General features: G+C 41.3%; 6 protein-coding genes and 1 long non-coding RNA gene across 10 annotated transcripts; 3 read left to right on the top strand and 4 right to left on the bottom strand.

The window, feature by feature from the left end:
• The first annotated feature begins 943 nt into the window (after window positions 1-943).
• On the top strand, window positions 944-2,881 carry LOC108010108 (uncharacterized). The gene is made up of 3 exons (XM_017074929.4): window positions 944-1,224; window positions 1,280-1,619; window positions 1,965-2,881. Exons 1-3 carry the CDS (start codon window positions 1,022-1,024, stop codon window positions 2,640-2,642), a joined length of 1,221 nt encoding a protein of 406 aa, XP_016930418.3. The 5' UTR covers window positions 944-1,021; the 3' UTR covers window positions 2,643-2,881.
• TM4SF (Transmembrane 4 superfamily) lies at window positions 2,677-5,106 on the bottom strand. The gene is made up of 5 exons (XM_017074930.4): window positions 4,669-5,106; window positions 3,833-4,021; window positions 3,583-3,768; window positions 3,172-3,372; window positions 2,677-3,111 (listed from the first exon to the last, which is right to left on the bottom strand). Exons 1-5 carry the CDS (start codon window positions 4,732-4,734, stop codon window positions 2,893-2,895), a joined length of 861 nt encoding a protein of 286 aa, XP_016930419.1. The 5' UTR covers window positions 4,735-5,106; the 3' UTR covers window positions 2,677-2,892.
• A 738-nt stretch (window positions 5,107-5,844) lies between these two features.
• On the bottom strand, window positions 5,845-13,279 carry ken (ken and barbie). The gene is made up of 3 exons (XM_017075033.4): window positions 12,637-13,279; window positions 8,214-8,383; window positions 5,845-8,153 (listed from the first exon to the last, which is right to left on the bottom strand). The coding sequence occupies exons 1-3, from the start codon at window positions 12,643-12,645 to the stop codon at window positions 6,530-6,532; spliced, it is 1,803 nt and encodes a 600-aa protein (XP_016930522.2). The 5' UTR covers window positions 12,646-13,279; the 3' UTR covers window positions 5,845-6,529.
• A 1,687-nt stretch (window positions 13,280-14,966) lies between these two features.
• Window positions 14,967-16,967, top strand: Mtpbeta (mitochondrial trifunctional protein beta subunit). The gene is made up of 4 exons (XM_017072105.4): window positions 14,967-15,126; window positions 15,390-15,549; window positions 15,615-15,789; window positions 15,846-16,967. The coding sequence occupies exons 1-4, from the start codon at window positions 15,063-15,065 to the stop codon at window positions 16,854-16,856; spliced, it is 1,410 nt and encodes a 469-aa protein (XP_016927594.1). The 5' UTR covers window positions 14,967-15,062; the 3' UTR covers window positions 16,857-16,967.
• Window positions 16,886-18,255, bottom strand: LOC108008294 (NADH dehydrogenase [ubiquinone] 1 alpha subcomplex assembly factor 3). The gene is made up of 3 exons (XM_017072106.4): window positions 17,906-18,255; window positions 17,225-17,423; window positions 16,886-17,169 (listed from the first exon to the last, which is right to left on the bottom strand). Exons 1-3 carry the CDS (start codon window positions 18,154-18,156, stop codon window positions 17,029-17,031), a joined length of 591 nt encoding a protein of 196 aa, XP_016927595.3. The 5' UTR covers window positions 18,157-18,255; the 3' UTR covers window positions 16,886-17,028.
• A 78-nt stretch (window positions 18,256-18,333) lies between these two features.
• Cpes (Ceramide phosphoethanolamine synthase) lies at window positions 18,334-20,684 on the top strand. Of its 3 annotated transcripts, none has more exons than XM_017072169.4 (2): window positions 18,334-18,570; window positions 19,236-20,684. In XM_017072169.4, exon 2 carries the CDS (start codon window positions 19,296-19,298, stop codon window positions 20,439-20,441), a length of 1,146 nt encoding a protein of 381 aa, XP_016927658.2. In that variant the 5' UTR covers window positions 18,334-18,570; window positions 19,236-19,295; the 3' UTR covers window positions 20,442-20,684. The 3 variants fall into 3 exon arrangements, 2 of the variants coding, with proteins under 2 accessions (XP_016927658.2, XP_036669401.2); XR_011603808.1 differs by lacking the exon at window positions 19,236-20,684 and adding an exon at window positions 18,980-18,989 and having other exon boundaries at window positions 18,389-18,570; XM_036813506.3 differs by lacking the exon at window positions 18,334-18,570 and adding an exon at window positions 18,776-18,794.
• A 2,768-nt stretch (window positions 20,685-23,452) lies between these two features.
• LOC139352586 (uncharacterized) lies at window positions 23,453-25,143 on the bottom strand. 2 transcript variants are annotated; one of them, XR_011603810.1, is made up of 3 exons: window positions 24,162-25,143; window positions 23,823-23,923; window positions 23,453-23,625 (listed from the first exon to the last, which is right to left on the bottom strand). It is a non-coding gene; the product is annotated as an uncharacterized lncRNA (long non-coding RNA). The 2 variants fall into 2 exon arrangements; XR_011603809.1 differs by having other exon boundaries at window positions 24,483-24,709.
• Window positions 25,144-25,664: the final 521 nt, after the last annotated feature.

Genomic DNA, 25,664 nt, shown 5'->3' with positions numbered 1-25,664 from the left:
GCGCAAGAAAGATGGTGAAGCATCCGTGGAACGAAAAGAAAGCATCTGCTTGACAGTACGACCAGGCTACATGCATTGCTGGTGAACTTTGAAAACTTCGCTCACAATACAAAGAATTAGATTTTTCGACTCGTTGGCTGACACCCACCACCCCCACCCCCTATGTGATTACGTGATATGCGGACAGTCCCTTAGTTGAGGATATATCTTCTTAGAAACAAATATCAGTGCAAAATCATATAGAAATATGTTTTAATCAAGTTTCAATGATTTTGTCTTGGTTGACATTTACGAAGAATCGCCCATATGTTCTTGATCAGAATCACTAGCCGAGTCGATCTAGCCTTTCACGTCTGTCCGAACAAATGCTGAAATCTCGGAAACTATAAAAGCTATAATGTTGGGACTAAGCATGCAAATTCTTGGGCTTCCTGCGCAGCGCAAGTTTGTTTCATCGGAGTGCCTTGCCTACAAGCGCGCTTTGCTAAAACCTTTTTTTCGAAACTCCACCGTCACAAAAGTTTTTGACGGCTTCTAGTTAAAACTATTAAATAGGCATCGACTTTGGAAGAAATTTATTCATAACATTTCTCGTCCTTAAGTTTACCCAAAAGAAGGTTTTAAGATTCATTTTAGAGTTTACTTAAGATTTTCAGGTTAAAAAATGTATTTTTACTTTAGGGAAAAAGAAGAGAAGTAAGGTATTAGTGCTAATAAGGGTTGATGTGACATCAATATTTAACACTTGGCTGGAAGAATTTTCTTTGACAGCCTCAACATCGAATTTTATCAAAAACTAAAATGAATTTAATTTTATTTCATTTGTTCTACATCCATCGTTTCTATTAGAAGTAAATCAAATTCATACAACACCCTTAATGTTTTCAAAAATAAAAATACCGGCAAATGCGGTATTATTTTGTGAACGCGCTAGGGATTTTGTTGTTCTTCTGGCCAGCTGCATGTTATTTGTTAATCGGCTTGGTTATAGCACTTTATGAATTAAAAATAAGATTTAACCATGTTGCGATCGAGGCTTTCCTGCGCAATTCCACCCAGAAGACTGGTGTCCTACTTCTCGGCGGAATTCAACAAGTTGGCGAACGAGGGACCAGCGAAATTCGCCGCTAGTAGCAGTCATGCTGTAACAAATATAGACTTGGATCTTTTTGTCAATCCAGATAATCGGCCCATGGACCTGGTGGATCGCCTGCTAAAGCTCAGGTGGGTTTGGATAATATCACAACAATACCCATAACTAATTGGTTAACTCCTGCAGAAAACAAAAGGAGGCAAGTTTGGTGCCCCTACTGCCCAGTGTTATGGTCAAGCAATTGCTGGACTCCACCAATCCCCAGGAGGCAATATCGGTGCTGCGCAGCCCCACCAAGTACGGCCTGTTCGTGGACCAGTTCTCCGGCTGCTTCCTGATGGATTTCCTTCTTAACAATGGCCACGCCGTGGAAGCGGCCCAGGTGGCCACTATTCTCGTGGACAGGGGCTTATGCAACAACGAGTTGATCGAGTCCCTGGCCCTCCAGTCGTTTTGGTCCTTTGCCAAGGACTTCAAGCCCTTTGAGTCCTCTCAAGTTCAACCTCCTGCCAAAAATGCCGAAGTGGTAAGATGAACTGTTGTGAAAGTCATCTTTGGTAGATCTGATATTGAATTTTTTATTAAGCTTAGAGGCTTTATTAACTAATGTTTCATAATATGAGATTGAGATATAGAAGTTACTCTTTTAAAAATGGTTTCCCTTATCGGTAATTGTTTCTCCTTGTCCTTGAAAGCATTGTTTTAAACTCGTTAAAACTCATCCTTAATTGTTGTAATTAATATACATTCCACTCAAATGCTTTTACCTAAATACTGTAATCTAATGTAATGATCCAGTTCATACTACTTAGCCAAATTTGACTACCCATTGCAAATCCAATTTTAACTGATTCTACTTTTTATTTACCAGGAAAAGGTTCGTGTGAAGTTCATTCGCAATTATCCCGACGATGCCAGCGAAAACACCGAGGAAAAGAAACTGGGTCGAGCCATGATTCGATTGGGTTCCGGCGAAGGGTCCTTGAAAGAGCTGAAGCAGAACATTGCCCTACTTGGCTATGTCATATCCGGTCAGGCAGCAGAGGCCTCCAGTTTTCTGGCCAAGAACCAAGCTGCTCTCCACAAGGAAACTCTGACCGCTGCCCAAAGCGTAGTTGAGAGCTTGAAGTTGGAGGGATCCGAAGAATTGGTTAAGTCCCTGCAAGAAACCCTTGAGAAGAGTTCTAAATCGAATGCCATTCAAACGCTTTTGGAGAATAGCGTTAAATCCACTGCCCAGAAGTTTGAACCCAAACTCCTGGCCGAATACGGTGAGTCCTATCAGGAATGGGCAAAGAAATTCGAGAGTGCCGTTCAGTACCAATTGGAAGCCCAAAGTTTGGAGGAGCGAAGGGCCAGCATTCAGAAGACGCTCAGCGAACTGGAATCGAAGCGCCAGAATCTCTGGTTCTTCGAGAACAGGGACGACATCGACATTCAGATCTACAAGAAGAAGGTATACTATCCCAAGCGCTGGTTCGGTAAGAAGAAGAAGCCCAAGGCAGCCGACACCTTCTATGTGCCCCCAAATATTACGCACAATGCTTAACCCTTGACCCCCACGTGGCCACAAACAAGTTAGATCCAATTGTTTTTAAGCTTTAATTAAACTACTGGAGAGTTAATCCAAATTCAAATGTTGTTTCTTTTCTCGAACGTTAAATTGTTTAAAATTACCATAACGTAACATTGAGGGTCACAGTTATATTCATTCCATCTCAGTTTACAACATTTTTTTTATACTTTTTCTTTGGAGTTTCCATAAATTTTTTTTTGCAATCTTAAAAGCTAATCGTCTGTCATTTGTGCATGGCCGAGGGCAGAGCAGTTTTTAAAACCCGCTGCCCGGGTGCTGAAGGGGATAGATTGATGGGCGAGGGCATGTCGTGCCTCTTGTCTTGTATAGTTAGGGGCAAGAACTGCTGCTGTTTCTTTTTCCTGTTCATGTTAATGGGATGGGTGTTGTCGTTCTTGCCGAACAGAATGGTCAGGTGGACAGCACAGAAGATTCCCAAGCTCTGTAAGAGATTATTCTTCGTAAGTTCCAAGGATCTAAATGGGATTTCGTGGAGTCTCACCTGGAAAATGGCTATAATGGCAGCTCCAAAGGCGGTGATCAGCAGACGATTCCTGATCTGCTCCGATACGACGGCCAGGCATCCGCGCTTGTAGTGGGTATCACATGCTGACTCGTAGGCGTGCTCAGGACGCGAGCAGCAGGACCAGGGTAGCGAAAGTCGGCGGTAATCGAGAGGTCCGTCCACGCCGCAGCATTGCAACTAAGTGGGTTTATACGAGGGTATTTAATTAGGCCATAAAAACAGAAAATTAAGATTAGATATAGTATCACAGATCCATTGAGTATGAAACTATTACCAAAATATGGATACAGGTAAACAACAAGTGATATAGTTATCTGATTTTCAGTGAGGATGTAATTTTCCACAGTATTCGAATGCCTTCTCAACTTCCAAACACCCTTGACTCACCTGCGATTGCATCCTATTCCACAAATGTAGGTTATCCACCTTGGTGCGCGAAAACTTGTCAAGAAACTCGACAAAGGAGTCGTCGATGAATATCTCTACGGAGGTTGGCAGATTCTCCCTCATGGCCAGGGACCAGCCGCAGATGATGAACTGAACACAGATGCAGGCGACCAAAAGGGCAGCAAACTGTTTATGTTTCAGAGGATATACATTACTAGAGACCCAAAGTTTTAGTCAGATATACCCATACCATTCCCAGGAGACAGCGCTTCCGTTGATTGGTGGCCTGGCAGCCCATCCAGCAGAGTATGAAGGTGACGGGTCCCAGGCAAAGGAGGATCGCGGCCGGGGCCCACAACTTGTTCTGCACAATTCCATAGTAGACCGAGTGTCCCCAGAGCAGGGATGTGCCCAAGAATATCTGCGCAGCTCCAGTTAGCTACGATAACGAAAGGAGAGAATTCGCCAGGTTGCTGTTATCACAGGCAGATGGTTCACATCTCAAGGCCCGCACTTTCGGTGTCGTGTCCTTGGATGGAGCTTTAACTGCACTGTGTGTATTCGGGATGTACTATATAGTATAGGTGATGGGGTCTACTCCCTTTTGACGTCACATGCCAAGGAGCCTTATGTGCACGCATGTGTGTGTAAGTGGGCATATACAAATTATATACATACTTAGGCGCAGCTTTAAGTAGCTCAAGGTCACTCCAAGTCGGGACTGAAACGCGAGTCTATATCCTGTCAGCGATGTATGATTTATGTACATACAATGTATGTACATTGTACACAAAAGGGATGTAGAAATGCACTGGGGAATATGTATCAATAGTGTTGTCTACACGAGCAAAAGTACATCACTTGACGTATGGATTTGACATACTTTCGTGAATGGATTAATTCTGTTTGTCAGGAGAAAAACAATATGCTAATGGACTTTTTGAAGATTTCTTTGAAGAAACGCATGTTTTGAAATCTTCAGGCCCACGCATACAGATACATATGTTCGTGTAATGTAATCTTATGTAATTTGACAAGCATGTATTTATGCCCCCGTTCGGATGGACAAATACCAATGCAACTTACCGCTAGGAGCACCACATAACTGTAAACCAAATATTTAAAACATTTAATTTTCTTTGGCAATGCCATCCTTCTCCGTCTCCGTTATCCTTTCTCCTCGCTGGCTATCCCTTTCCCACAATCACTGAACTACCGTTAGTAAACTGAATCTGATTGCGATTGTGTGCATATATGTTGCAGTGGTATTGGTTTGGATGTGTGTATGTTATGTTGATTTTCGATCCGGAGTTGAGTTCTTCGCCCGATTCTTTAGATTCAGATTCAGATTCCTATCTTTTGGATGCTCGTCTTTATACACCACATAGTCGCGGATTCTAACTCGCGTTCCCGACTTATCGGATGCAATTTTTAACTAAAAATAACAGTTAACGTTAACTCCGAGCGACTCGAAATCGTCCGCAGTCGAAAATACGCATTCGACGGTCTGACCAGTTCGCTCCTTGTTTTGTTATACTTCAGCAACCAGCAGTGCGAATATTATCTATAACCGTCGCCTCGGTTGCAATCACGTTTCGATGACAGCGCCACTTGAGCGCCAAAAGTCGTTACTTTTCGAAGAGGGCGTTTGAAAATGGTCCAAATCGGTGGTTTCCTGAACAAATTACTTTGCTTAGAAAGTTAACCATCTAAAAAGTCACTCAAAATATAGATTAATCTATTTAATAGTTTGTTATGCAATGTCCACTGTTCATTTGGGAATTGAAATTTAGCATCTTTGTAAATCGTTTTTTAAAATAGTTGAAAATCAAAGAAATTCAATACTAACATTGCATTTACATTTTTTTTTAATTTAAATTAGGTACTTCTTGTAATTTGTATTATAAAATATTAAAAGTTTATCAATTGTAATTTTTGCGACTAGGGATGCCAACTCAGGCTTACAAAAATACCAAAACTGAAGAAAATACCAATAAAATACCGAAACACCAAAATTAAAATGAAACCTGAAAAACAAATGTAACTGACATTTTATAAATTATTTTTTTATGTGACTTTTTTAAACCTTACCTTTAGTGAAAAACTCAAATTTGGCATAAGCCAAGGCTAAGACAAATATATAAGCCATTGAATAAATAATATAATTAAGAGCACCCACAAAAGTTAGCCGAATCCAAACAAAAGCGAACCACTCATACGAAAAATCATCTTCCCTTATTAAATTTCACACATAACACAGCGTCGGTTTAACATAAAATATATTTCTAAAAATGTTTCAAAGAGTATAAACAAAACGGAAATGCTTTTCTGATTTTATTACGAGCTTGCGAAATTATACTGTACACTTTACACACTTTAATTGGCGATTTTAGGAGGGAATATGTAAAATCTTAACACGAAAGAGTGTATCAAAAACTATAAAAAATGTAGGTTTAGGTAATGAAGTTCATGTAAAACGGGTTGGAAATACAATAGAAATTAAAATACCTTGCGTATAAACATATGCTTACAAATAAGTGCTCCACTGTGAATGGACCAGCCGCTTAAAAAAGAATTGGGGGTCATAGTGGGAGTGGAAGTGGTAGTTGGTGCTTTTGCTGGGGGTTTGGGGTTGGATGTCGAATAAAACTTAAATGAGAAAACAACGTGAGTGGCCACCGGATCGAGGATGTGGAGCTCCAGGCCGTTGGCGTTGGGTGAAAAATGATCGAGCAGAGTCGCGTGAATGTGTTGCGTTGGTATACTTATGATTTAAATTTAGATTTTACATATTTATACAATAGGCAATTAAATCTGCTACTGCTATTATTTAAAATTCAGGTCTCTTTGCAATTGTCCGTCCGGCGAATCGCCTCGGATCGCAGTGGATCGGATCGGACAGATGGGATACTCTCGGATGCGGTTGCGGATGCCGATGTCCGGGACACTATTCGCGCAGATTCTTGGTCAGCAGCAGGTTGTTGTGGTGGCCGGACAGGTGACGGACGAGCTCCTGGACCGATTCAAAGCACATGGAGCAGAAGCAGCAGCTGTATCGGTTCTCCGTGTCCGCCCCGTTTGTGGTGGTAATGACGTTCCGGTGCACCGAGCACAGGTGTTTCAACAGGTGGGCCTTCTGCTTGAACATGGCCACGCAAAGGCGGCAGGCGAACGGCTTCTCGCCAGTATGGACGCGCAGATGGGTCTTGAGGTTCCAGGACATGCCAAACTGTTTGCCACAGTACTCGCATCGATACTCCCGCACCGAGGAGGCGTGCGTGTTGCTGCCGGCCAAGTTCGATCCGGACCCGGAGGCCGACCCACTGCGCCCCTCCGGATGATCCAGATTCAGGCTGATGTGCGACAGACTAGAGAGTCGCGACTGCAGATTGGGCATTGCGGACATGGCGGCGTTCTGGTTGGACTGCCACTGGTACACGAACTGCGGTCCCAGGTGCATAGGCATCTCGGGGCTCTGGGCTCGATTGCGCTGCGCCTCCAGCAGATGCTTCCTGTCCGGCGTCAGGGTGTCCCCGTTGAGGGCACCGTCCTCCAAATGCGCCAGCATGTTCTTCTCCGATCCAAAGCCCGAAATGGGCGATGTCGTCGACTTGGCCAGGCGCAATTCCTCTAGCAGACTGTGTGGATACGAGGTGAACGGCTGGTTGTCGCTCTGCGTGTTGTGGAATCCGGGTCGCCGCTTTCGGTGCGGCGTTACCACATAGTTCTCCGGCGAGCTGTTAATATCCGAGCCATCTGACAGCGGCTTCATCACGTCCTTGTGCGAGTCGAAGAACAGGCCCTTACGCTTCGTGCTTTCGCTCGCAGTCACTGCCAGATCGATGCCGCTGTGGTCTGATCCGGAGCCCAGGGCTCTGCTCGCCGAGTTCTCGCTCTTGGTTCGAAGGTCGAGTGAAAGGTTGACGGGATTTATAGTTGAACTGCTGTTGTTGTTGTTATTATTATTGTTGTTATTGTGGTGGTGGTGGTGCTGCTGCTGATGCTGGTGGTTGCTGCTGGTGCTGATGTTGCTGTTGCTGCCGCTGGTGCCGCTGGGCGGGGCATTCGAGAGATTTACGATTTCGTCCGTGTCTTCTTTGTCGCTCTTGTTGTCCTTGTGGGTGCAGTCATCGTCGTCCTCCTCCTTGTTAACGTGGCCGCCGCCACCACTCCGCTCGCATTCCGGCGCACTCTCGCAATTGTCGCCGGAGTTGAAGGCGGACGAAAAGTCAGCCGCATTGCGCGACTCATCCACACTGTCCACCTCGTACTTGAGCGTCTGATCCGGCTCCAGATTCTGCGGGCTGGTGTACTGCTGCTTTCGCCTGTCCGTCCGCTCCCGCAGACTGCCGCACTTGCTGCTCAGATAGGCGGAATCGGTGGTCTTCCAACTGTCCGACTTGATCTGCAGCAGCAGCAGCAGGTCGTGCAGGTAGTTCACATCCCGCGAGGTGATGCACGTCTGACCGGAGTACAGGAAGTCCAACAGGAACTTGAAGTAGGTGGCGTTCACGTCGGGGAAGTACACGGTGGTGGAGCAGTCGCTCAAGTGGGTGTCCTCCAGCAGGTTCCTTCGGAAGAAATGCACAAGGAATTAATTAAATTTAAAGGCTCTGTCTCAAAATGGTTACCTTATCAGCGGACTGGCGGCCGCTAGGACCAACTTGTGGGCGTGTAGCTTCACTTTGTTCTCGCAGACGATTGTCAGGTCTGCAGGGTGCTCCCCTCTGAAGGCTGCTCCGATTTCTTTGAGTATGCACTCGCCATGCTTGCTGTATTGCAACATCAACATTCTTTGAAACTGCAAGTGGAAGAGGAAATATTCCGGGGATTGTTAGATTTCTGCTATTTCTTTGGCCCAGATCATGGGTGTCAAATTGCACAGAGTCCCACATAAACTACAATATAAATTCTCTAGTTCCCTATAAAATATGAGGATCCCAACTACAGAAGTTAGCTTCAAGAGACAAAGTAGTATAAATCAACTGAATTTTATAAGTGTTATATATTTCATTTCGTAACATATTATGACCTAGGTCAAGTTTAGTTATAAAAATGATGTCAGTTGCATTAAGTAAGGGAACTTTTGGAACTGATAAGCATTAAGTGAAATTAGTTAATCAGTCAATATAAAGTTTATAATCTGTTTTTATTTTCCATAAAAATAAATTCGTACTTCGATCGATATTTTTTTTATATATATCTCTGTTCATGGTAACGTTCTTAAACGCAATCAAAGTAGTTTAAAATAATAACATTATAGTAAAAATAGTAAAAGATCCTTCATTTTTAAGTTTCGAGCTAAAATCTTTTTTGTACTCGGAGAAAAATATCTAATAAACTGCAGCTTTTGCGCAGGCGTAAAGCCAAATGGGAGTTTAAAGAGTTATGGGCGTTATAATATCCGACTTACGGAAGCTCGGGTAATAGAAGTTGAACCGTATAGCTCTTGTTTGGGTATTTACAAATGTATGTGGAGCATGTGGTAAAAGTAAAGCCAGTGAAATAGAAAGTTTTGAATGGGAAGTCTGCATCAGAGTCTGTTACTTTTTTTTTACTTTGGTATATTACACAATCCACCTTTCACCGAAAGTGTCGCCCTCTCTTTCTCTCTGTCTATCTTCCTCTTTCCAACGATTGTGTCATACACGCACACAAACATACAACGCTTTGTGTTAGAAAAAGGATCGTGGAAAGATTCGAAAGTGCTTTCCATAACGGTTTAATGCGACACATTACTGGAATTTCAGCATGCGAATGTGCGAGTGTGTCTATGTGCTGCTGGCATTAACAAACTTCCCATAAAGCAATAGTAAATGTTTACTAATCAGGTTTTTAGGTTTTTCTGTACTTGGTGTTTTTGTAATACTGCAACCCACAATCGTCATGTTTGCGAGAGTGTGTGTGTCTTGTTGGAAAAGATGAAAGCTTCACTTCATAGAGCTCCGCTATGTGGTTGTTTTTCTTTTGTTGTTGGTGGTGTTGCCTCCAAAAAAGCTTTCCCGCTGTGATGTATGTTGTTGTTGTTGTTTCTTTTATGCGATGAAATTGTTACACTGAAATTCGCTGGCCTGTGCGATTGTATCGGTGTACACAGAAAGAAATTGTGATAAGATATCATAAAAAATATGATTATTTTAGATAGAATTTTTTAAATTTATATTGATTAAATTTCATGTAATAACAATATTTTTTTATATATATAATTTTATCTTATCATCCTAGCTTTGTTGTTGATAATTTTATTATTATATTATTAAGCCTGGGTTCAAAATCGATGGCTAAGTAGAAATGTTGTCTATTATTAATACGTCGCCTGAATAAATTATTTATAAATTATGAATATTCCGTGTATTCCTTATTTAAACATAGTAATCACTTCAATCAAAACACCCTGCAAAATATTTATGCATAGAAGTTTTTGTTTCGAAGGCTTTTTAATCAATGTCACTTCTTTAGAATGAAAGTATGTATAATAAATTAATCAAAATTGCAAACACTCAAACTTCCCCGTTCAAATTTCCTGTCAAAATAGTGTGAATAACTATCTCTTTAATATCGACCTCCTCTTTTCTTTCCGTGTATCCGATTGTATCTGTGTAAGGTCTACTCGCTTCTGTGTGAGTGTAGTGCAGTGTGGCTTTTGCAAGTGTGGGTTTATTGGGGGGCCACCATTATTGTATTGTGCAAGAGCATGGCTTGTAAGCTCTTTTGGGCTGCGCCTGTGTGAGTGAGTGTGTCTGCATGGCCCCACAAAAAATAATAAACCAAAAAGCGAAGCTAAAGTTCAGCAGCAGCAGCAGCAGATCTCGAAAAAAAAGACTTCAGAAAGATAGTCTTGCTTTTTGTTACGCTCCGCTGCTTCCCCCCTTTGGCTCCACCACTCTTTTTGCATGGAGACGAAACGAAACGTTCACTTTCAATAAAACTTGAATGACTGGCTTGGCGGAGAGCAAGAGAATGGAAATGGGAATGTTGTATTTTTCATGGGAATGGGAAGCGAAAGCTGAACATGGATCGTGTTTTTTTTGCCTTTTTGCAATGGAGTGGGGGGATCTGGGGATCTGGTGTGCTCATTCTAACGCTAGATAAATTCCAAAACGGTATTGACAGAACATCTACACATGTAAAGTGTACGTGTATGGATAATTTATGCTTCCACGAATCAGGGCCATTCACTTTCTACAAGTTTTTCAGGGGATTTCGCAATCGGTTGCGAACAGAGCATGACTAAAGATCATTACAACATGAAAGACAATGAAAAGGTGAAAGTTCATGGTAATAATTCCTTAAATTGAAGAAGGGATATGGATTTCTCAACATTTCTCCTCTCTTCGCGAGACCCACACCACACACACACACACACTGGCAAACTGGAAATGAGAATGAAAGGGACAAAGCAGACGAGGCAAAGGCGATCGAGAGGAGGAGGAGCGAGACAAAACAAAACGCGCTAACTCACAATGCGCGCATAAAATCACCTTTCACAAAAAGCTTTTCTCCTCTCTATGCTTGTATTCGTCTGTATGTCTAAAGATCGGGGTATAAAGCTAAACAACAAAACAGACACAGACATTCAGACATATGGACATATAGACGGAGAACGCAATCGTTTGTGTATTTCCACACTTTCCGATTTTTGTCGTCGTCATCGTTCCCATGTAATGTAAATGTAGTTTTACAATTACTCTTTCCCCTCTGCACATATATGTATGTATGTTCGATTGTCTGTGTGGGATTGCAGATTGCGTGAGTGTTTACGAATATAAAGCACATGTGTCTATTTCCAAGTGGAAGAGAACGGGAACGGGAACTGGAAATGGAACTGAACGGATCGCATCGGATCGAAGGCCTCAAAAGAGAAAGCTACGGGGGTTTTGAAAGTATTATTATAAGCTCGTAAAAGGTAAAAAGTTAAAAAACAAAAGGGAGCGGGCAAACCCGTTTTTCCTCCCTCTCTGTCGCTCTCCCGCATTCTCTTTCTTTCTCGCTCTCACCCGCTCTCTTTCCCCTTTCACGAAAGCTCTCTTGCTAAAAAGAAGCGAGGGAAAATGGCAAAGAGTCGCAAGGCAAGAGCCGCCGTCTTTCGTACTTGTTGTAAATGCTACACTCGTAAAAGTGACCCAAATTTGAATTACATAACTCCATAAGCTGGGCGATACGGAGAAAGATAGGAAAGAGGTTTGGGTTTCCTTGGGGGTTTGTAATGTGTCAGCTTTGTACATTACATCTTGGATCTGCGTTTTAGAATATCTGTAATTCGAAGAAATCGAAGCTTTCACATGTCTAAAGAGGGGAGCTGGAAAAGGGGGATTGAGACAAAGATCCGTTTTCAATGTTATACATGGAAATTAACCAGTTTAAAACCCTCCTTTAACCAAAACCCCCTTGATGGGCTATCTACGCCCATGTCCCTGCTAACAGCATATTTTGTAACATCTGCGCGATCGCCGTGTAACTGTATGGGTGCATGCGTGTGTGTGTGCTTTTTCACCTTCACTCTTATTGGAAAGCAGTTAAGTTGGTCCAATGCGTGTGTGCGTGCGCGCTAATGTATGTCTTCAAATTTCATGACATGCATACGATCGCACAGACACACGGGGAGTATTACGCAGACAAAAGCACGCGATGAAGGTCACTAAGCCTTTCTTGTCTCCAGTTGTTGTTGTTGTTGCTGGTGTTGTACTGCTACTGCTAATGATGTTCACTTCATGACGACGAAGATTGGATCGCCACGAACCGAAGCTTCGAAGCGAAGTTTTGGATACGATACAATACCAATACGATGCGATACGATACGATCCAAACCGAGCTTGGAATGTTTTCAGTTTTCTGCTTTTCTGTTTTCTGTTTTCTCTACCACTATTAAGTTAGTTTCTGACCTTGGCTGCTGCTTTGTGTGCTTAGGTGCACAAAGAGTTAAAAACACGTATCGTGCACAACAAAAAGACCCCAAAACCGAAAGCCCAACTTTTTATCTCAGCGATGTTGCAATGCCAGAGATGTTGAAAATCTCGGAAAAGCTTACTTGGTTACTATTTGGCCAGCGCTTACCTCTTTCATTAAGTTGGTTGTTCAGCAGTTAGTTAATCCCAGGACGAATATAGTCACTCACTTTTGCACTTTTTGGTTCTGATCGCTTATTCCCTGCGATCGGCTGTATAGGGCATAATGCTCACAAAAAACTTTCGCTTTCATTGATCATACTCATGTTTTGTTTATATTTTGGGCTGTATCCTGTATATTTTTGCAGGAGCGTATTTTCAAAATTTCTCTTTGGCTTTTCCCGCTGCTGCTGCTGCTGCTTCTTCTTCCTCTTCTTTTGCTCTGCGACGCAACGCAAGAAATATCCACCAACACAATGCCAAATGCTCACAGACAGCAGGCGCACACTCACAAAAGTTCACTACAACAGCACAGCCACAGCTACAACTACAACAGCAACATTAACTTTAACTAGGTTGAAGTTTTGTTTTTTTTTTCTTTTTGTTTTATTGCGAAATAAAAAACTTGATTGGTAAAACTTTTTCTGGCGCGAGCGCGACCGCGAGTGCGAGCGAGTGGGAGATCCGATCTCTTGCCTCTCTTTCGATTTTCGATTTCAGCTTCTGCCCTCTGCTTTTGCCTTGCTTTTCCACTTTCAGTTTGCGCGCGCGCACGTCCGTTCACTCGGAGCCTTTTTTTTTGACTGTGCGCTGTGCGGCCTTTTCCAAATGCTCTTTTCGCCGAGAGATCGCTGTCGACGCCTCTGCCGCCCGCCAGCAACAACAACCGTCGGCTACCTACAGTATGTCAATGAAGTGTGTTCCGAGAGAGAGAGAGCCGCCAGTTCAGCCGCCTCCGGATATTTCCCGCCAAAACTGAGCTTTCACCAGGTTATCCAATATTCATTAGGAAAATGCGATTTCTGTTTAAAAGAGAAGTGAAAAATTGCCTATTTTTTCAGTTTATGGAAAGTTAAGAAACTAAACTTAATCTTAAACTGAGCTTTCACCAGGTTATCCAATATTCCATATGAAAATATGCATTTTGGTATGAAAAAAGTGAAGAACTGACCTATTTTTTCATTTTACCGCTAATTTCGAATCTAAATTAAATCTAAATAATATCCCGCCGATACTAAAGCTTTCACTAAAAACCATTATTTTAAAATATGTAGCGTGTGTGTACAATTTTTACCAATAACTCCATTTGTTTTAATATCAAAATGCAAATATATTAATGAAAATGGTTAAAGTTTAGCCATTTAAACTCTATGCAAATTAGTTCAATTGCTTTTTTAAAATAACAGATATATATTCATAGTACAATATATTTTTTTAAATATGTATAAAATCTAACTATTGAAATATTTCACTAAGAGAAAAATATCGCCTTGGTTTTTGTATACCAGAACATTTCACCTTGATCCCCAATAAGTTGCTATCCTTTCATTATTTGCTTTTCCATTGTGAGTCCTTAACGATCGGTCATTTGAAATGCACACGCCGCCTACATTTGCATCCTACCCTTTGCTAACCCATTTATAAGAACAATTGCATTCGTCCTTGAACCTAATTTCTTCCGTTGGCAATGAAGGCGCGCACTCACTGAAACTAATTGGTATGCAAATCATCAGTTTTATGAAGTAATAAAGATCATATAGCGTAGAGTAGCATGTTTAAGTTTAAGGCCTTAGTTAACATTTATTAACTTTATACTTAGTTTAACTAGTACTGTATTAGACGGTCTTAGAGAGAAACACTTCTTTATGTCCATTTGCATACAGATCCTTATTTTCTTACATCTTATCATTTACATAGTGGTTCAAGGACACTGCTAATGGTTTCCTATTATGGGAAAGGGTATGTGCACAATTCGTAGGTGACGAATGGGCGGGCAGTTGGACATCGTAAACATACATTTAATAGGATAATCGAGACGCAGCGAGGGTCAAGGCCATTGGAGAAATCTATCCCTTTATGGGTTTTCTTCAATTTGGATTTAAATATACGTTGTACATAGGTAAAAAGTATATACATATATGAGATACAGAAGAAACAGACAAAAAGATAACAAAGTTTTCCATGACGGTAATTCAAAATCGAAAAATAATTTGTTAAAAATATATTTTTTATTTTTTGTTAGTTATGTATTTTAATTAATTATCATCATCATTTAGAATTACTATAAAAACGTTGTCCAATTTTTTATAAATAAGCTTAGCAAATATACGTTTATAGTAGGGTACTACAGATACATAAATAAATAAATATTACAAAATAATCTATTTTATTTTAAGAAAGGGTGAGATTAAAAAATATTTCTTAGAAAAGGGTATTCAACATTCGTAAGCTTTTCTTTACCAAGCTTTCGATACTCGCACTTGGTGAATGCCGATAACAAACCGCAGAATCGGAATCCGGCGTCCATCTCTAGCCAAACAGCTGCAGTCGCAACACCGAGAAAAGCGAGAAAAGAAATCCGAAAACTTTCGCAAAATGAGCCTACAAAATGTCTGCCGCAAGGGTAACGCCTTTAACCTGTTGAACGTTTCCAGGAAAGGTGAGTTTACATCTTTATAATGATCACCTAATCAATCTAAATGATCATAAATATATGCTGCACCAGTTGGACTTTGCCTCTGATAATTTATAACGTTTTGTGGCAGCAGCCGCCGATTGAATCTGAAAGGGCCAAAGTCCAAACTCGAAATTGCCAGTGACGTCTTATGGGTGAAAGATAGTGGCTGGGGTACATCATGATTAAAAATAAATTAATATTGAAAAGTACTGGAGGATAACTATATGTTTTACTCTTTATTACAGTTCAATGCCGCACTTTATCGGCCGCTGTGGCGAATCCCCAACCCAAACAGAGAAATGGACAGAATATAGTCTTGGTCGATGGAGTTCGTACACCTTTCCTGACCTCAGGAACCTCCTACTCCAAGTTGATGCCCCATGAACTGGCCAGGCATTCGCTTTTGTGGGTTTCTTATACCATAAAAACCTTATAAGTTGGCTATTTGCTAACCCAATTCTAATCAACAGGTCGTTGCTGCAAAAGAACCGCTTGGACAAGGAGCTCATTGACTATATTGTCTATGGCAGCGTTATCCAGGAGGTCAAGACCTCCAACATTGCCAGGGAGGCAGCCTTGGCGGCTGGTTTTAGCAACAAGACACCCGCCCACACCGTCACCATGGCGTGCATCAGTTCCAATGCGGTAATACTATCCCAAGCTGTTCGTATAAGTATGCATCTATATCCCAAACATTACAGGCCATCACCACGGGAATGGGTCTCATTGCCACCAATACTTACGATGTGATCGTGGCCGGCGGCGTGGAGTTCATGTCGGATGTGCCCATCCGTCACTCCCGCAAGATGCGTTCCTTGCTCTTGAGAGCCAACAAGGCTAAGACCTTGGGTCAGCGATTGTCCCTGCTGGCCACCTTCAGACCTGATTTCCTGGCCCCCGAACTGCCCGCCGTTGCGGAGTTCTCCTCCGGTGAGACCATGGGTCACTCGGCCGATCGCCTGGCCTCCGCATTTAACGTTTCCCGCAGCGAACAGGATGAGTACGCCCTGCGCTCCCACACTCTGGCCAAGGAGGCTCAAGAGAAGGGTTACTTCACCGACCTGGTGCCGTTTAAGGTCTCTGGCGTGGACCAGATCGTGGACAAGGACAACGGCATCCGTGTGTCCAGCCCCGAGAGCCTGGCCAAGCTGAGACCCGCCTTTGTGAAGCCCTACGGCACTGTGACTGCAGCTAACGCCTCCTTCTTAACAGACGGTGCCTCCGCTTGTCTGATCATGACAGAGGAGAAAGCAAAGCAGTTGGGCCTGAAACCCAAGGCATATCTGCGCGACTTTCTGTACGTGTCCCAGGATCCCGTCAACCAGCTTTTGCTGGGACCCGCCTACGGAATTCCCAAGCTACTTAAGAAGTCTGGACTCAGCCTGAAGGATATTGACTCCTGGGAGATCCACGAGGCGTTCGCTGGTCAGATCGTCGCCAATCTGAAGGCACTGGACTCCGACTGGTTCTGCAAGACATACTTGGGTCTGAACGAGAAGGTCGGCAGCCCCGATCTGTCCAAGTGGAACAACTGGGGCGGCTCCCTGTCCATTGGCCACCCCTTCGCGGCCACCGGCGTCCGCCTCTGCATGCACACGGCCAACCGCCTGGTTCGCGAGGACGGCAAACTGGGAGTGGTCGCCGCCTGTGCAGCCGGAGGGCAGGGCGTGGCCATGCTCATCGAGCGCTATCCGGGCGCCACAGCCGACTGAAAACACAATTGAATCGACAAGGAGGAGAGTGCAGTTTGACTGCCAGATTGCTAGCTTTTATACACTTTACAACTATGCCTATACGAATAAAGAAATCTGAATTTTATAAAACAGTTTAATTCCTAACGAAGCACCAGCCTTTCAAACAAGCATTAGATGTATCTAAGTAATCCTATTCGGTCTCGTAGAGCTCCTTCTTCCGCAGTTTCGCCTGCAGAATGTCGTTCTCGTTGTAGGTGAGGTGCAAGGGGGGTATCAGGGCGCATGCCACCATTCGGTTCTCAGCATTCAGGAAGTTAAAGGTGGCACAAGCCTATGGGAAGTAGTTTTTATTAAAAGGGATCTTGTAAAAGAGCGGTGGTACCTACCTGCTCTGTGCGAAGGACCTCAACGTTTATCTTGTACTTCTTCATGAATTCTATAATCCTTTTGGAAAGAGCTGGCGGCGGCGCTTGGTCGCCAATGCCAATGATTAGGACGTCGATTTTTGGTTCCAGGGTGGGAAAGAGACTGAGACTCTCCTCGTTGATGTCCTCGAAGCTGTTTACGTTCCAGGACAGAACCGATCTGGAAATATCAAAATTTGTTGTGAATAAAAAAGATATTGGATTTTTTAAATATAGAAGAGTTAATGGGTAATCTGAAAGGCTTTGAATGCGCTAAATTTCTCTGTTTAAGTTTCGAAAAGAAAACAAATAAACCGTTACAAAATATTTTTGAAATATAATGAAGCATTTTTAAAATGTTTAAACTTAAGTAATGTGTTTACTAAAATATTTTTAGAATTATGTTTATCACCCAAATAATACTTTTTTTCCTAAGCATCAAACGCAGCCATTGGTTGATTTTACGTTACTAAACATTGTATAAAGAATTTTAAATGAAAATTAAACACATTCCTTAGGTTTTTGTCAGAAACTTTATGATAAAGGATCCGAAAACTAATGTTCAAATTTTGAAAACCAAAAGGATGCGGAATGCCACAGCATATACCACATGCAATTGTTTACATAATTCGGCCACCCGTTGCAAACGCCCATTGCACAAACCTGGGAAAAACGGATATGGGTCCTATGAGAACCATGTCGTTGTTGAGCCTGAATCCGTACTGGCTGTACCCGGTGACCATGAGTCCCAGATCCGTCTCCGTGTTGAAAATAGTGACTTTTGTTTTCCCATCGTGGTCGTAGGCCTTGCTGAAGTTTGCCGGAACGGCGTGAAATGGGCGGCACACGGTGCTGCTCGGCAGCATCAGGCGGGGACCTTGCCGACCCAAGGCCCTCAGGGTCCTCGCAATCATGGTCTTGTGTTATAAAAGTAATGAATAGCTATTACAACAATTTAAAACTAACAAAATAGACTGAAATTGAAAAGTTTATTAGACCAGCGTGACCGGACCTGTCGAATTTGATGAAACCAAAACGTTATCGATAGTTCGGCCGACCATCTCTAGCAGGCGATAGATCGCGCTGCATTGGCCACTCTTCGGCTATTAATTTACAAAATTTACGAACAATTAACATAAACTTTTACATTTACCTGTGTGTTTTAGCAATTACTCTATATTTATGTACTGTTGTTGACTACGTCTAAGTGCCACAGTGTCCGCTGGTTGAAGCCCCAACAGGTTGCTCGAAATTCGTAGAAATCAGAGTGATAAACACTAGAATGTTTTGATACAGTGTATATTCGTGTGCAATGATTCAGCAAGGCGGTGAGTGGAGGCCATAAACTAAGCATAAACTGCCATTGCCCCAGTTATATGGTTTCGATCGGCAATTCTGGGCTTATAAATAGATGATAATACCATTTGCCCACTTATCTTACGGTCGCATGCACACATATGTACACTTGTACGTACACCTGATTGATTGGTGCGTGCACGCACACACATGCAGCCAATTAGAAGCCCCGTTAATCATCATTGGCACTTAAAAGGTTACTAATAGAGGGTTTAATTCCTAGCGCCTAGCTAAAAGCTTCCGCAAATACCTTGAGATAGTATGTAGATTTAGATAGTGTGCGGGTGGGGTGATTGTGGCTGTGTATGTATGCCCAAGTGGGCCGATTTAGTCATCCCATATAGACCATATTGATATGTTTTCACTCTTTCGTCATTGCAGTCGCTCCCTAAAAATCCCCTCGATAAGAATGTATTGCTAAACGTTAGAGATGTCGACATGACTATATTTTTAGTGAACTTTCAAGAACTAGATTAAGGGATTAAACAAAAATTGTGTGTACTCTGTATTTATTTCACTTCTATTTATTTGGAAAGGGTTTTCCTAATAAGTTTATATTATCATTGTTTTTAAGCCCATTTTTCTAATTATTTTTCAAATATTAAAACTGATACATTTCTCCCTTTTGCTATTCCAGTCGCTCCCTGAAAACACCTGGATAAGAATTTAGTGTTAAACTCTACCTCAAAGTGTCACCATGATCGGGCCAAGTTCGCAGATCAGCAAGATCCTGCTCACCCTGCTGTTTCTGCTGATCATCTTCTACGTTTTCATGGACGTGGAGCTCTACCTGCGCATCCACAACTATGCCATCGATAGGAATTACCACACGAATGTCTCCCTGCCCAATAACGTCGCGGGAGGACAGTCCACCTCGGAGTCCGGATCCGGCAGCAGCAGCAGCAGTACGAAACTCCCCACCGCCGCCGACAGGCAGCCGTCCTACGAGGACCACACCTGGATATCCTGTGATATAAACCCGCTTTGTCATATCACTGTGAAGGCCATTTTGTTGGACCACACCAACCATTATCTATTCGCCCCGCTGGCCACCATGTTTGACAATGTGATTGGTTTCTCGCGCTCCACCTTCATCACGCCCAACATGATATCGTTTTTCCACGTGGGCGTGGCCTGTCTGGCGGGAAAGCTTGTAGCTTCAGACAGTCTGGGCTACCGGCGCCTGGGCGTGCTGCTCTTCCAGATCCGCACCTTCCTGGACGACCTGGACGGGCATGTGGCGCGCGTGAGAAAGCACATACGCGGCGAGCGCTCGGAGATCGGTACATCCGGCTACTATGTGGATGGACTGTGCGACGGACTCGGCTGCATTGCCCTGCTGCTGGGCATATTCTTTTACCTGAAGAACAATCCGCCGCGAAGAGGCTACTCGATCATACCCATGAGCGACTCGAAGTTGCCGGAGCCCACGATGATGATTCCGAAGATGAAGGCCACTACGAGGAAGGTGGCCAAGAACGTGATCAGCTTCACGGGTCAGCTGCTGTTGAGCTCGACGGCGTGGAATCGCTATATAGCCGTCTACCAGAACATGCTGGAGCGGGAGGACGTGAGCCCCAGCCAGTCGCATTGCCAGGACTACATCTTCAAGTCCACCTGGTTCTTCTGCGTCGCCTGGACGTGGCGCATCGTGAATGTCCACGCCCTGCTCCACTGCGTCCTGCTCAGCATATTCTGCGACAAACTGTGGGACTTTCTGCGCGCGATCCGGTATAGCGGTTATATTATCCTGTTAGTTGCTATCTGTTTAACTGAAATGCACATTCTGGAGGCCCAGAACTACATTTTCAACTCTACGGCGTGCAGTAATATTTCACTGTGATTTTATTAATATTACGAGAAAATACAATAATATTTGTGTAGTGCAAATCAACGATGCCTTTTTTATTGTGTATAAATAATGTATCATAATTGTTAGACTGCTCACGTTAAAGTCGGCACCGCCAATCACTAATATTTCGAAACCAACTAATGCATTTTGTCATTCATGCAAGATCAAAAAAAAAACTCCTTCAGCTGTAAATAATAAATGTTATTGATTAATAAAGTCTTGATGTTTTTATAATATTGAAGTTGATGCTATGGGAGTTATATCGTTTTACTGTTTGGAATATGTTCAAATTTTATATCCACAATGGTGACAAGAAAGATTTTTTTACAGGCATGGGTGATTGTTTTTAGTATCTTATATTGCATTACTTAGTGGAAATTTAAAAAAAAATGTACATATTTTCCCATCTTTTATTTCTGCAATTATTTTAAATGTACTTCACTTTTGAAAAGATCCGACCTCCGACATTCTTAATATTTTTCCATTTGGAAACCCTGGTTAAATGAGTTTGCCACAAAAATATGATTTAATAAATAATTTAGAACCATAACTCTTTTTATACAATTTATGTTTAAAATCTAACTCAAATTAATTCACATAAAATTTACACATTTACATAAAGATCCAGAGAAATTGTTTGCCATTTGAGCAATAGACAGTTTTCATTGGCACATCTTAAACTTTATGAATTTATTCTTTATTTATTGAAAATAAATTTTTTTAAATATATGTCTATCGGGAAACTGAAAAAGCGCCACAGCGGCAGAAAGGGAAAACTCCCATTTAGAGCCCATGTCATGTAGATAGAAATTCCATCGATAAAACTTATTCGATATAAACAAAGATATCGCCTACGTCTTCTCACATCACTAGCAAGCAGATACATACAGGAAAATCTGAAGTGAAAGGCCAGGAAAATATGGTTCAACTTTCTAAAGAAAAAATGTTGAAATATCAATTGTAAATATTACCTGTTTCTTATTACGCACGGATTGAAAGTGAATGATCATAAAAAGCGTGTGTTGTGTCGAAAAACAAGCGTGGAAAGTAAAGTGAATACCAGAATTGATCTGAATTTGCCTGGGTGTGAATCGAATTCGTGTGAGAGAGCGTGCAAGCTAATAAAGAATATCACGAACAGCAAATATCGTGTAGGAGCACTGTCAGAACTCGAGTCAGATATTAAAGTGCAGCACCTAACTCCTATCAATAGTGTAAGAATTGTTGTGTAACTACCTTTTAGGTCCTATTGGGTGGAACTGGGTTTTTCCACCTCTCTTGTGTGTCTACCTCTCATGTATGTGTATGCAGTGTGTACTCGTGTCGTTCACTTGCCGACATACAGATATTGGGGTTTGAAATTTTTCGATAGATACATACCCACAGTTGGGATAAGAATTGTGCCGTTTTCATTCACTGATTTATTGATTTAATGGCAGTATGCGCGATTTCCTTGCTTTGTGAGGAGATTCTTTATAGTTTCAAAGTACAGAGGATTGGGTATGTCTTTTTACTTTCTCGTTTGGAATGATATTTTTTATATGTCCCAGTTTTAACCCAAGATTTGACTGATTTATCTTTATTTATAATTGCCATGGAATAAACACAAAAAAGATAATTGAAAGACACAAAGTATTAAGATAAGAGGGATAATAAGATTTCATATGAGCCAACAGGAAAACCAGAAATGAAAATTTAATTCCAATTTATTTACTTTAATAATGATTACTGGTTAAGTAAACTCATTTCGTTCATATTCTTAGCTTATGTCAAAGTTGACATTTTTAAATTGTAAGTGAAGACCATTTTGTGTTGAACGAATTACTCTTTTTTTTTTTTAATTTTAGTTTAATATTTAACTCAAATTAAATTACATAAAATGTACACATTTACATCTAAATGTAGAGAAATTGTTTTTCGTTTAATCAATTGATGGTTTTCTTTGGCACATTTTCACACAACTTAAGCTTTTATAACTTATTCTTAATTTATTAAAAAATAAAGGTTTTAATTAAAAGTCTATCGAAAAACTGAAAAAGCTAAAAAGCGGCGGAAAGGGAAACTAATATTAAGAGCTAATGTCATGTAGATAAAAATTCTATCGATAAAACTTATTCGGTACTAACAAAAACATCGCCTACGTTTTTTCACATCACTAGCAAGCGGATACATACAGGAAAATCTGAAGTGAAAGGCCAGGAAAATATGGTTCAACTTTCTAAAGAAAAAATGTTAAAATATCAATTGTAAATATTCTGTATTTTATTAAGCACGTATTGAAAGTGAATGTGCATAAACTGCGTGTGTTGTGTTGAAAAACGAGCGTGGAACGTAAAGTGACTACCTGAATTGATCTGAATTTGCTTGGGTGTGAATCGAATACGTGTGAGAAAGCGTGCGATCTTAAATCTGAATTTCAATATAAAGAATATCACGAACAGCAAAAATCTTGTGGGAGCGCTGTCAGAAATCAACTCAGATATTAAAGTGCAGCATCTAACTCCTATCAATAGTGTAAGAATGGTTGTGTAACTACCTTTTAGGATTTTTTTGGTTGGAACTGGGTTTCCCACTGTGTCTACCTCTTGTGTGTGTATGCAGGTGCACTCGTGTCGTACCCCTGCAGTACCATTCAGCGCTTATTGAGCACTCAATCACTGCAAAAAGCTCATCACTCAGCGCTCAATGAGCGCACAATTTGTATGGAGCTATGTGCTGAAATTAACATAGGCATGTCCTAGGGTTCATCAGTGCTCAAAAAATAGCACTCATTGAGCGCTTTTTTGAGCACCCTCCTGAGCGCTCGATTGAGCAGCTGAAAAAGCACACGTTCAGCACATGTTGAGCGCTCGATTGAGCAGCTGAAAAAGCGCACGTTCAGCACATGTTGAGCGCTCGATTGAGCCGCGATAAAAGCACACATTCAGCACACGTTGAGCGCTCATTCAAGCAGCGAAAAAGCGCACTTTCAGCGCACGTTGAGCGCTTAGCAGCAAAAAAAATTTCAGTTGTAATTTTTATTTTTATTTGTTTATTTTAAAAATTGAGCTCGGGGGTTTCCGGTGTTATCGGGGTCGCTGGCACCTCCTCCTCAGCATCTGGTTTTTAACGCACCGCATTGCCTTCTGCAGCGCCTTTTCGGGAGGCTCCGAGGGATCGACCATGGCGATTGCATCTAGTATTAGAAAAAAATTAGTTTTAAAAATAAAACAAGACGAGAATAAAAACGAGTGACCGAAAGTAATCGTTATTTGTAAGATTTATTTATAATAAAAGAAATGTTATCTTTGGCATTCAATGTAAAAATCCCAGAAGTCTTTTAAAAATTAAACTTACAAACAATAGTTACTTTCAGCCTCAATAAAAACTTACTTAATAAGTAAGTTGTGGGACAGAACAAGTTCCTCGGATAATATGCTTAAGATGGAACGATTTAGCCTTCCATTTTTTTATAGATTTACCTTCAGCCTTGTCTAAAAATATAAGAAAATGCAAGAAATATCGAGAAGAAATTAGCAAACTTTTGTTTTCGGTCACTTGATTTATTTTATTTTGTTGTAAACAATTATTACGAAAAATAAACCACACATTATTTATGTATTTTATATTATTTATTAAAACATTTATTTATTTTGCAGTTGCGGAAAAAAAATAACACTTTTCCAGAAACTGAAAATTGGAGATGTTTGAGATTTTTATTTAAATACGTACACAAAAGTAAGAATTGTTGTTAAATGTTATTAATATTCATTTTTATCGAATTTTAACCACAAATATAAGTTTTAAAAACAAACATCTCTTATTTTTTGTCCCTAGAAACTTTGCACTCAATAAGATTTTTAAATTCTTTCACAGATTTGTTTATTATATGCACCATTTGTTGCTTTTCACGTCAAAAATTAATATTTTTCACAGCTATTTTTTTCCGCCACGTGTTATTTTGGGAATCTTGTATTTCCCTTATTTTTAATATAGATTATCTTGTTTTTTACTCTCACTGTTTTCAATATTATTAGTCTGCGACAGACTTACCTGGGAATCGTTTCTTTTTCACTTTTAAGGCACTAATTTAATTTAATTTAGTAAATTGCTGGTATGTTTGCTTCAACTTCTAACTCCTTCACTAAAGTAAACGCAAGTGAAAAGACGAAAAAAGGCGCGTGCCTTCCAGAAAAACAACAAGCAACAACAACAACGGTTCCGCTAAGCCGTTGTTGTTTTTTTTGCATGTCCCGTTTGGTCTATGCATCTTGCACATAAAAGCAGGGTACTTATAGACATATTCGACTATGCAAATCGGTTTATAAAAATATATTTTTAAAACTTTACATATTATTAAATTATATTAATAAACATATAAATTTGTTTAAGAAATACAAATATTTTAAAACAGAAACCTATTATTTTAAATCGTTGTTTTATCATTTACGAACAAATGTCGCACTATTCAAAAGGCAAGGGTGCACAAAAGTCTATATATTTTAGTTGCTGGGCCTCCTTCCCATCACACGCACTTTTCCGTCTGAGACATGGAGAGAGAGGGAGAGCCCAAAATTACTTTTTGTGCGTTCTCTTTGCGGACCCGACTGAGAGCGCGTCGCTTTGCGCTCAGCTCTGCCGGCGTCGCTGGCTTCTCTGCCGACGTCGCAGTCGGCTTCGTGATGATTGGGCGCTTAACTCAATTGTGGAACTGCAGGGACACTTGCAGACATACAGATATTGGGGTTTGAAATTTTCAGATAGATACATACCCGGCAGTTGGGGGAGGAATTTTGCCGTTTTCATTCACAGATTTATTGATTTAATGCAGTGGTCGGCAGCGGCCTATCTAGTGAGCATAGGGAAGTGTTCTGCCCATCCTCTGCTCGCTCACGTATAACGTACATACATGTTCGTTTGACTTCGGCATGGGTCTTCGGGTCATTTTTTTCTCAACTTCGGGGCGCTTTTTTGTTGCTGCGGCAGAGGATCTCAGTGCAAAGCAGAGAAACGTCTCGCATCAGCACGCCGCGCGCAAACTTCGTGTTTGTTACACTCACACTAATGCAAGGCAAACTTGTGATGGTATGTGTGTGCCGACCACTGATTTAATGTCATTATGCGTCGATTTCCTTGCTTTGTGTGGAAAATTTTTAAAGTTTCAAGGAACAGAGTGTTGGTACGACTGTTTACTTTCTAGTTTGGAATGCTATTTTGTATCTGCTACAGTTTTAA

The sequence above is a fragment of the Drosophila suzukii genome, chromosome 2R, assembly GCF_043229965.1.
Source record: "Drosophila suzukii chromosome 2R, CBGP_Dsuzu_IsoJpt1.0, whole genome shotgun sequence".
NCBI classification, from domain to species: domain Eukaryota; kingdom Metazoa; phylum Arthropoda; class Insecta; order Diptera; family Drosophilidae; genus Drosophila; species Drosophila suzukii.
The sequence above is the reverse complement of the archived record's forward strand: the minus strand, read 5'-3'. Positions and strand labels throughout refer to the sequence as shown.

Bases quoted from the DNA above. Each gene is read 5' to 3' on its own strand.
- LOC108010108 (XM_017074929.4), top strand. From the start codon at position 1,022: ATGTTGCGATCGAGGCTTTCCTGCGCAATTCCACCCAGAAGACTGGTG. The intron at 1,225-1,279 runs GTGGGTTTGGAT...TAACTCCTGCAG, and splicing joins GATCGCCTGCTAAAGCTCAG to AAAACAAAAGGAGGCAAGTT. The intron at 1,620-1,964 runs GTAAGATGAACT...TTTATTTACCAG, and splicing joins CTGCCAAAAATGCCGAAGTG to GAAAAGGTTCGTGTGAAGTT.
- TM4SF (XM_017074930.4), bottom strand. From the start codon at position 4,734: ATGGCATTGCCAAAGAAAATTAAATGTTTTAAATATTTGGTTTACAGT. The intron at 4,022-4,668 runs GTAAGTTGCATT...TCGTTATCGTAG, and splicing joins GTTATGTGGTGCTCCTAGCG to CTAACTGGAGCTGCGCAGAT. The intron at 3,112-3,171 runs GTGAGACTCCAC...AATCTCTTACAG, and splicing joins CCATTATAGCCATTTTCCAG to AGCTTGGGAATCTTCTGTGC.
- ken (XM_017075033.4), bottom strand. The intron at 8,154-8,213 runs GTAACCATTTTG...TTTCTTCCGAAG, and splicing joins GCCGCCAGTCCGCTGATAAG to GAACCTGCTGGAGGACACCC.
- Mtpbeta (XM_017072105.4), top strand. From the start codon at position 15,063: ATGAGCCTACAAAATGTCTGCCGCAAGGGTAACGCCTTTAACCTGTTG. The intron at 15,127-15,389 runs GTGAGTTTACAT...TCTTTATTACAG, and splicing joins GTTGAACGTTTCCAGGAAAG to TTCAATGCCGCACTTTATCG. The intron at 15,790-15,845 runs GTAATACTATCC...CAAACATTACAG, and splicing joins CGTGCATCAGTTCCAATGCG to GCCATCACCACGGGAATGGG.
- LOC108008294 (XM_017072106.4), bottom strand. From the start codon at position 18,156: ATGATTGCGAGGACCCTGAGGGCCTTGGGTCGGCAAGGTCCCCGCCTG. The intron at 17,424-17,905 runs GTTTGTGCAATG...TGATATTTCCAG, and splicing joins CCCATATCCGTTTTTCCCAG to ATCGGTTCTGTCCTGGAACG. The intron at 17,170-17,224 runs GTAGGTACCACC...TACTTCCCATAG, and splicing joins AGGTCCTTCGCACAGAGCAG to GCTTGTGCCACCTTTAACTT.
- Cpes (XM_017072169.4), top strand. From the start codon at position 19,296: ATGATCGGGCCAAGTTCGCAGATCAGCAAGATCCTGCTCACCCTGCTG.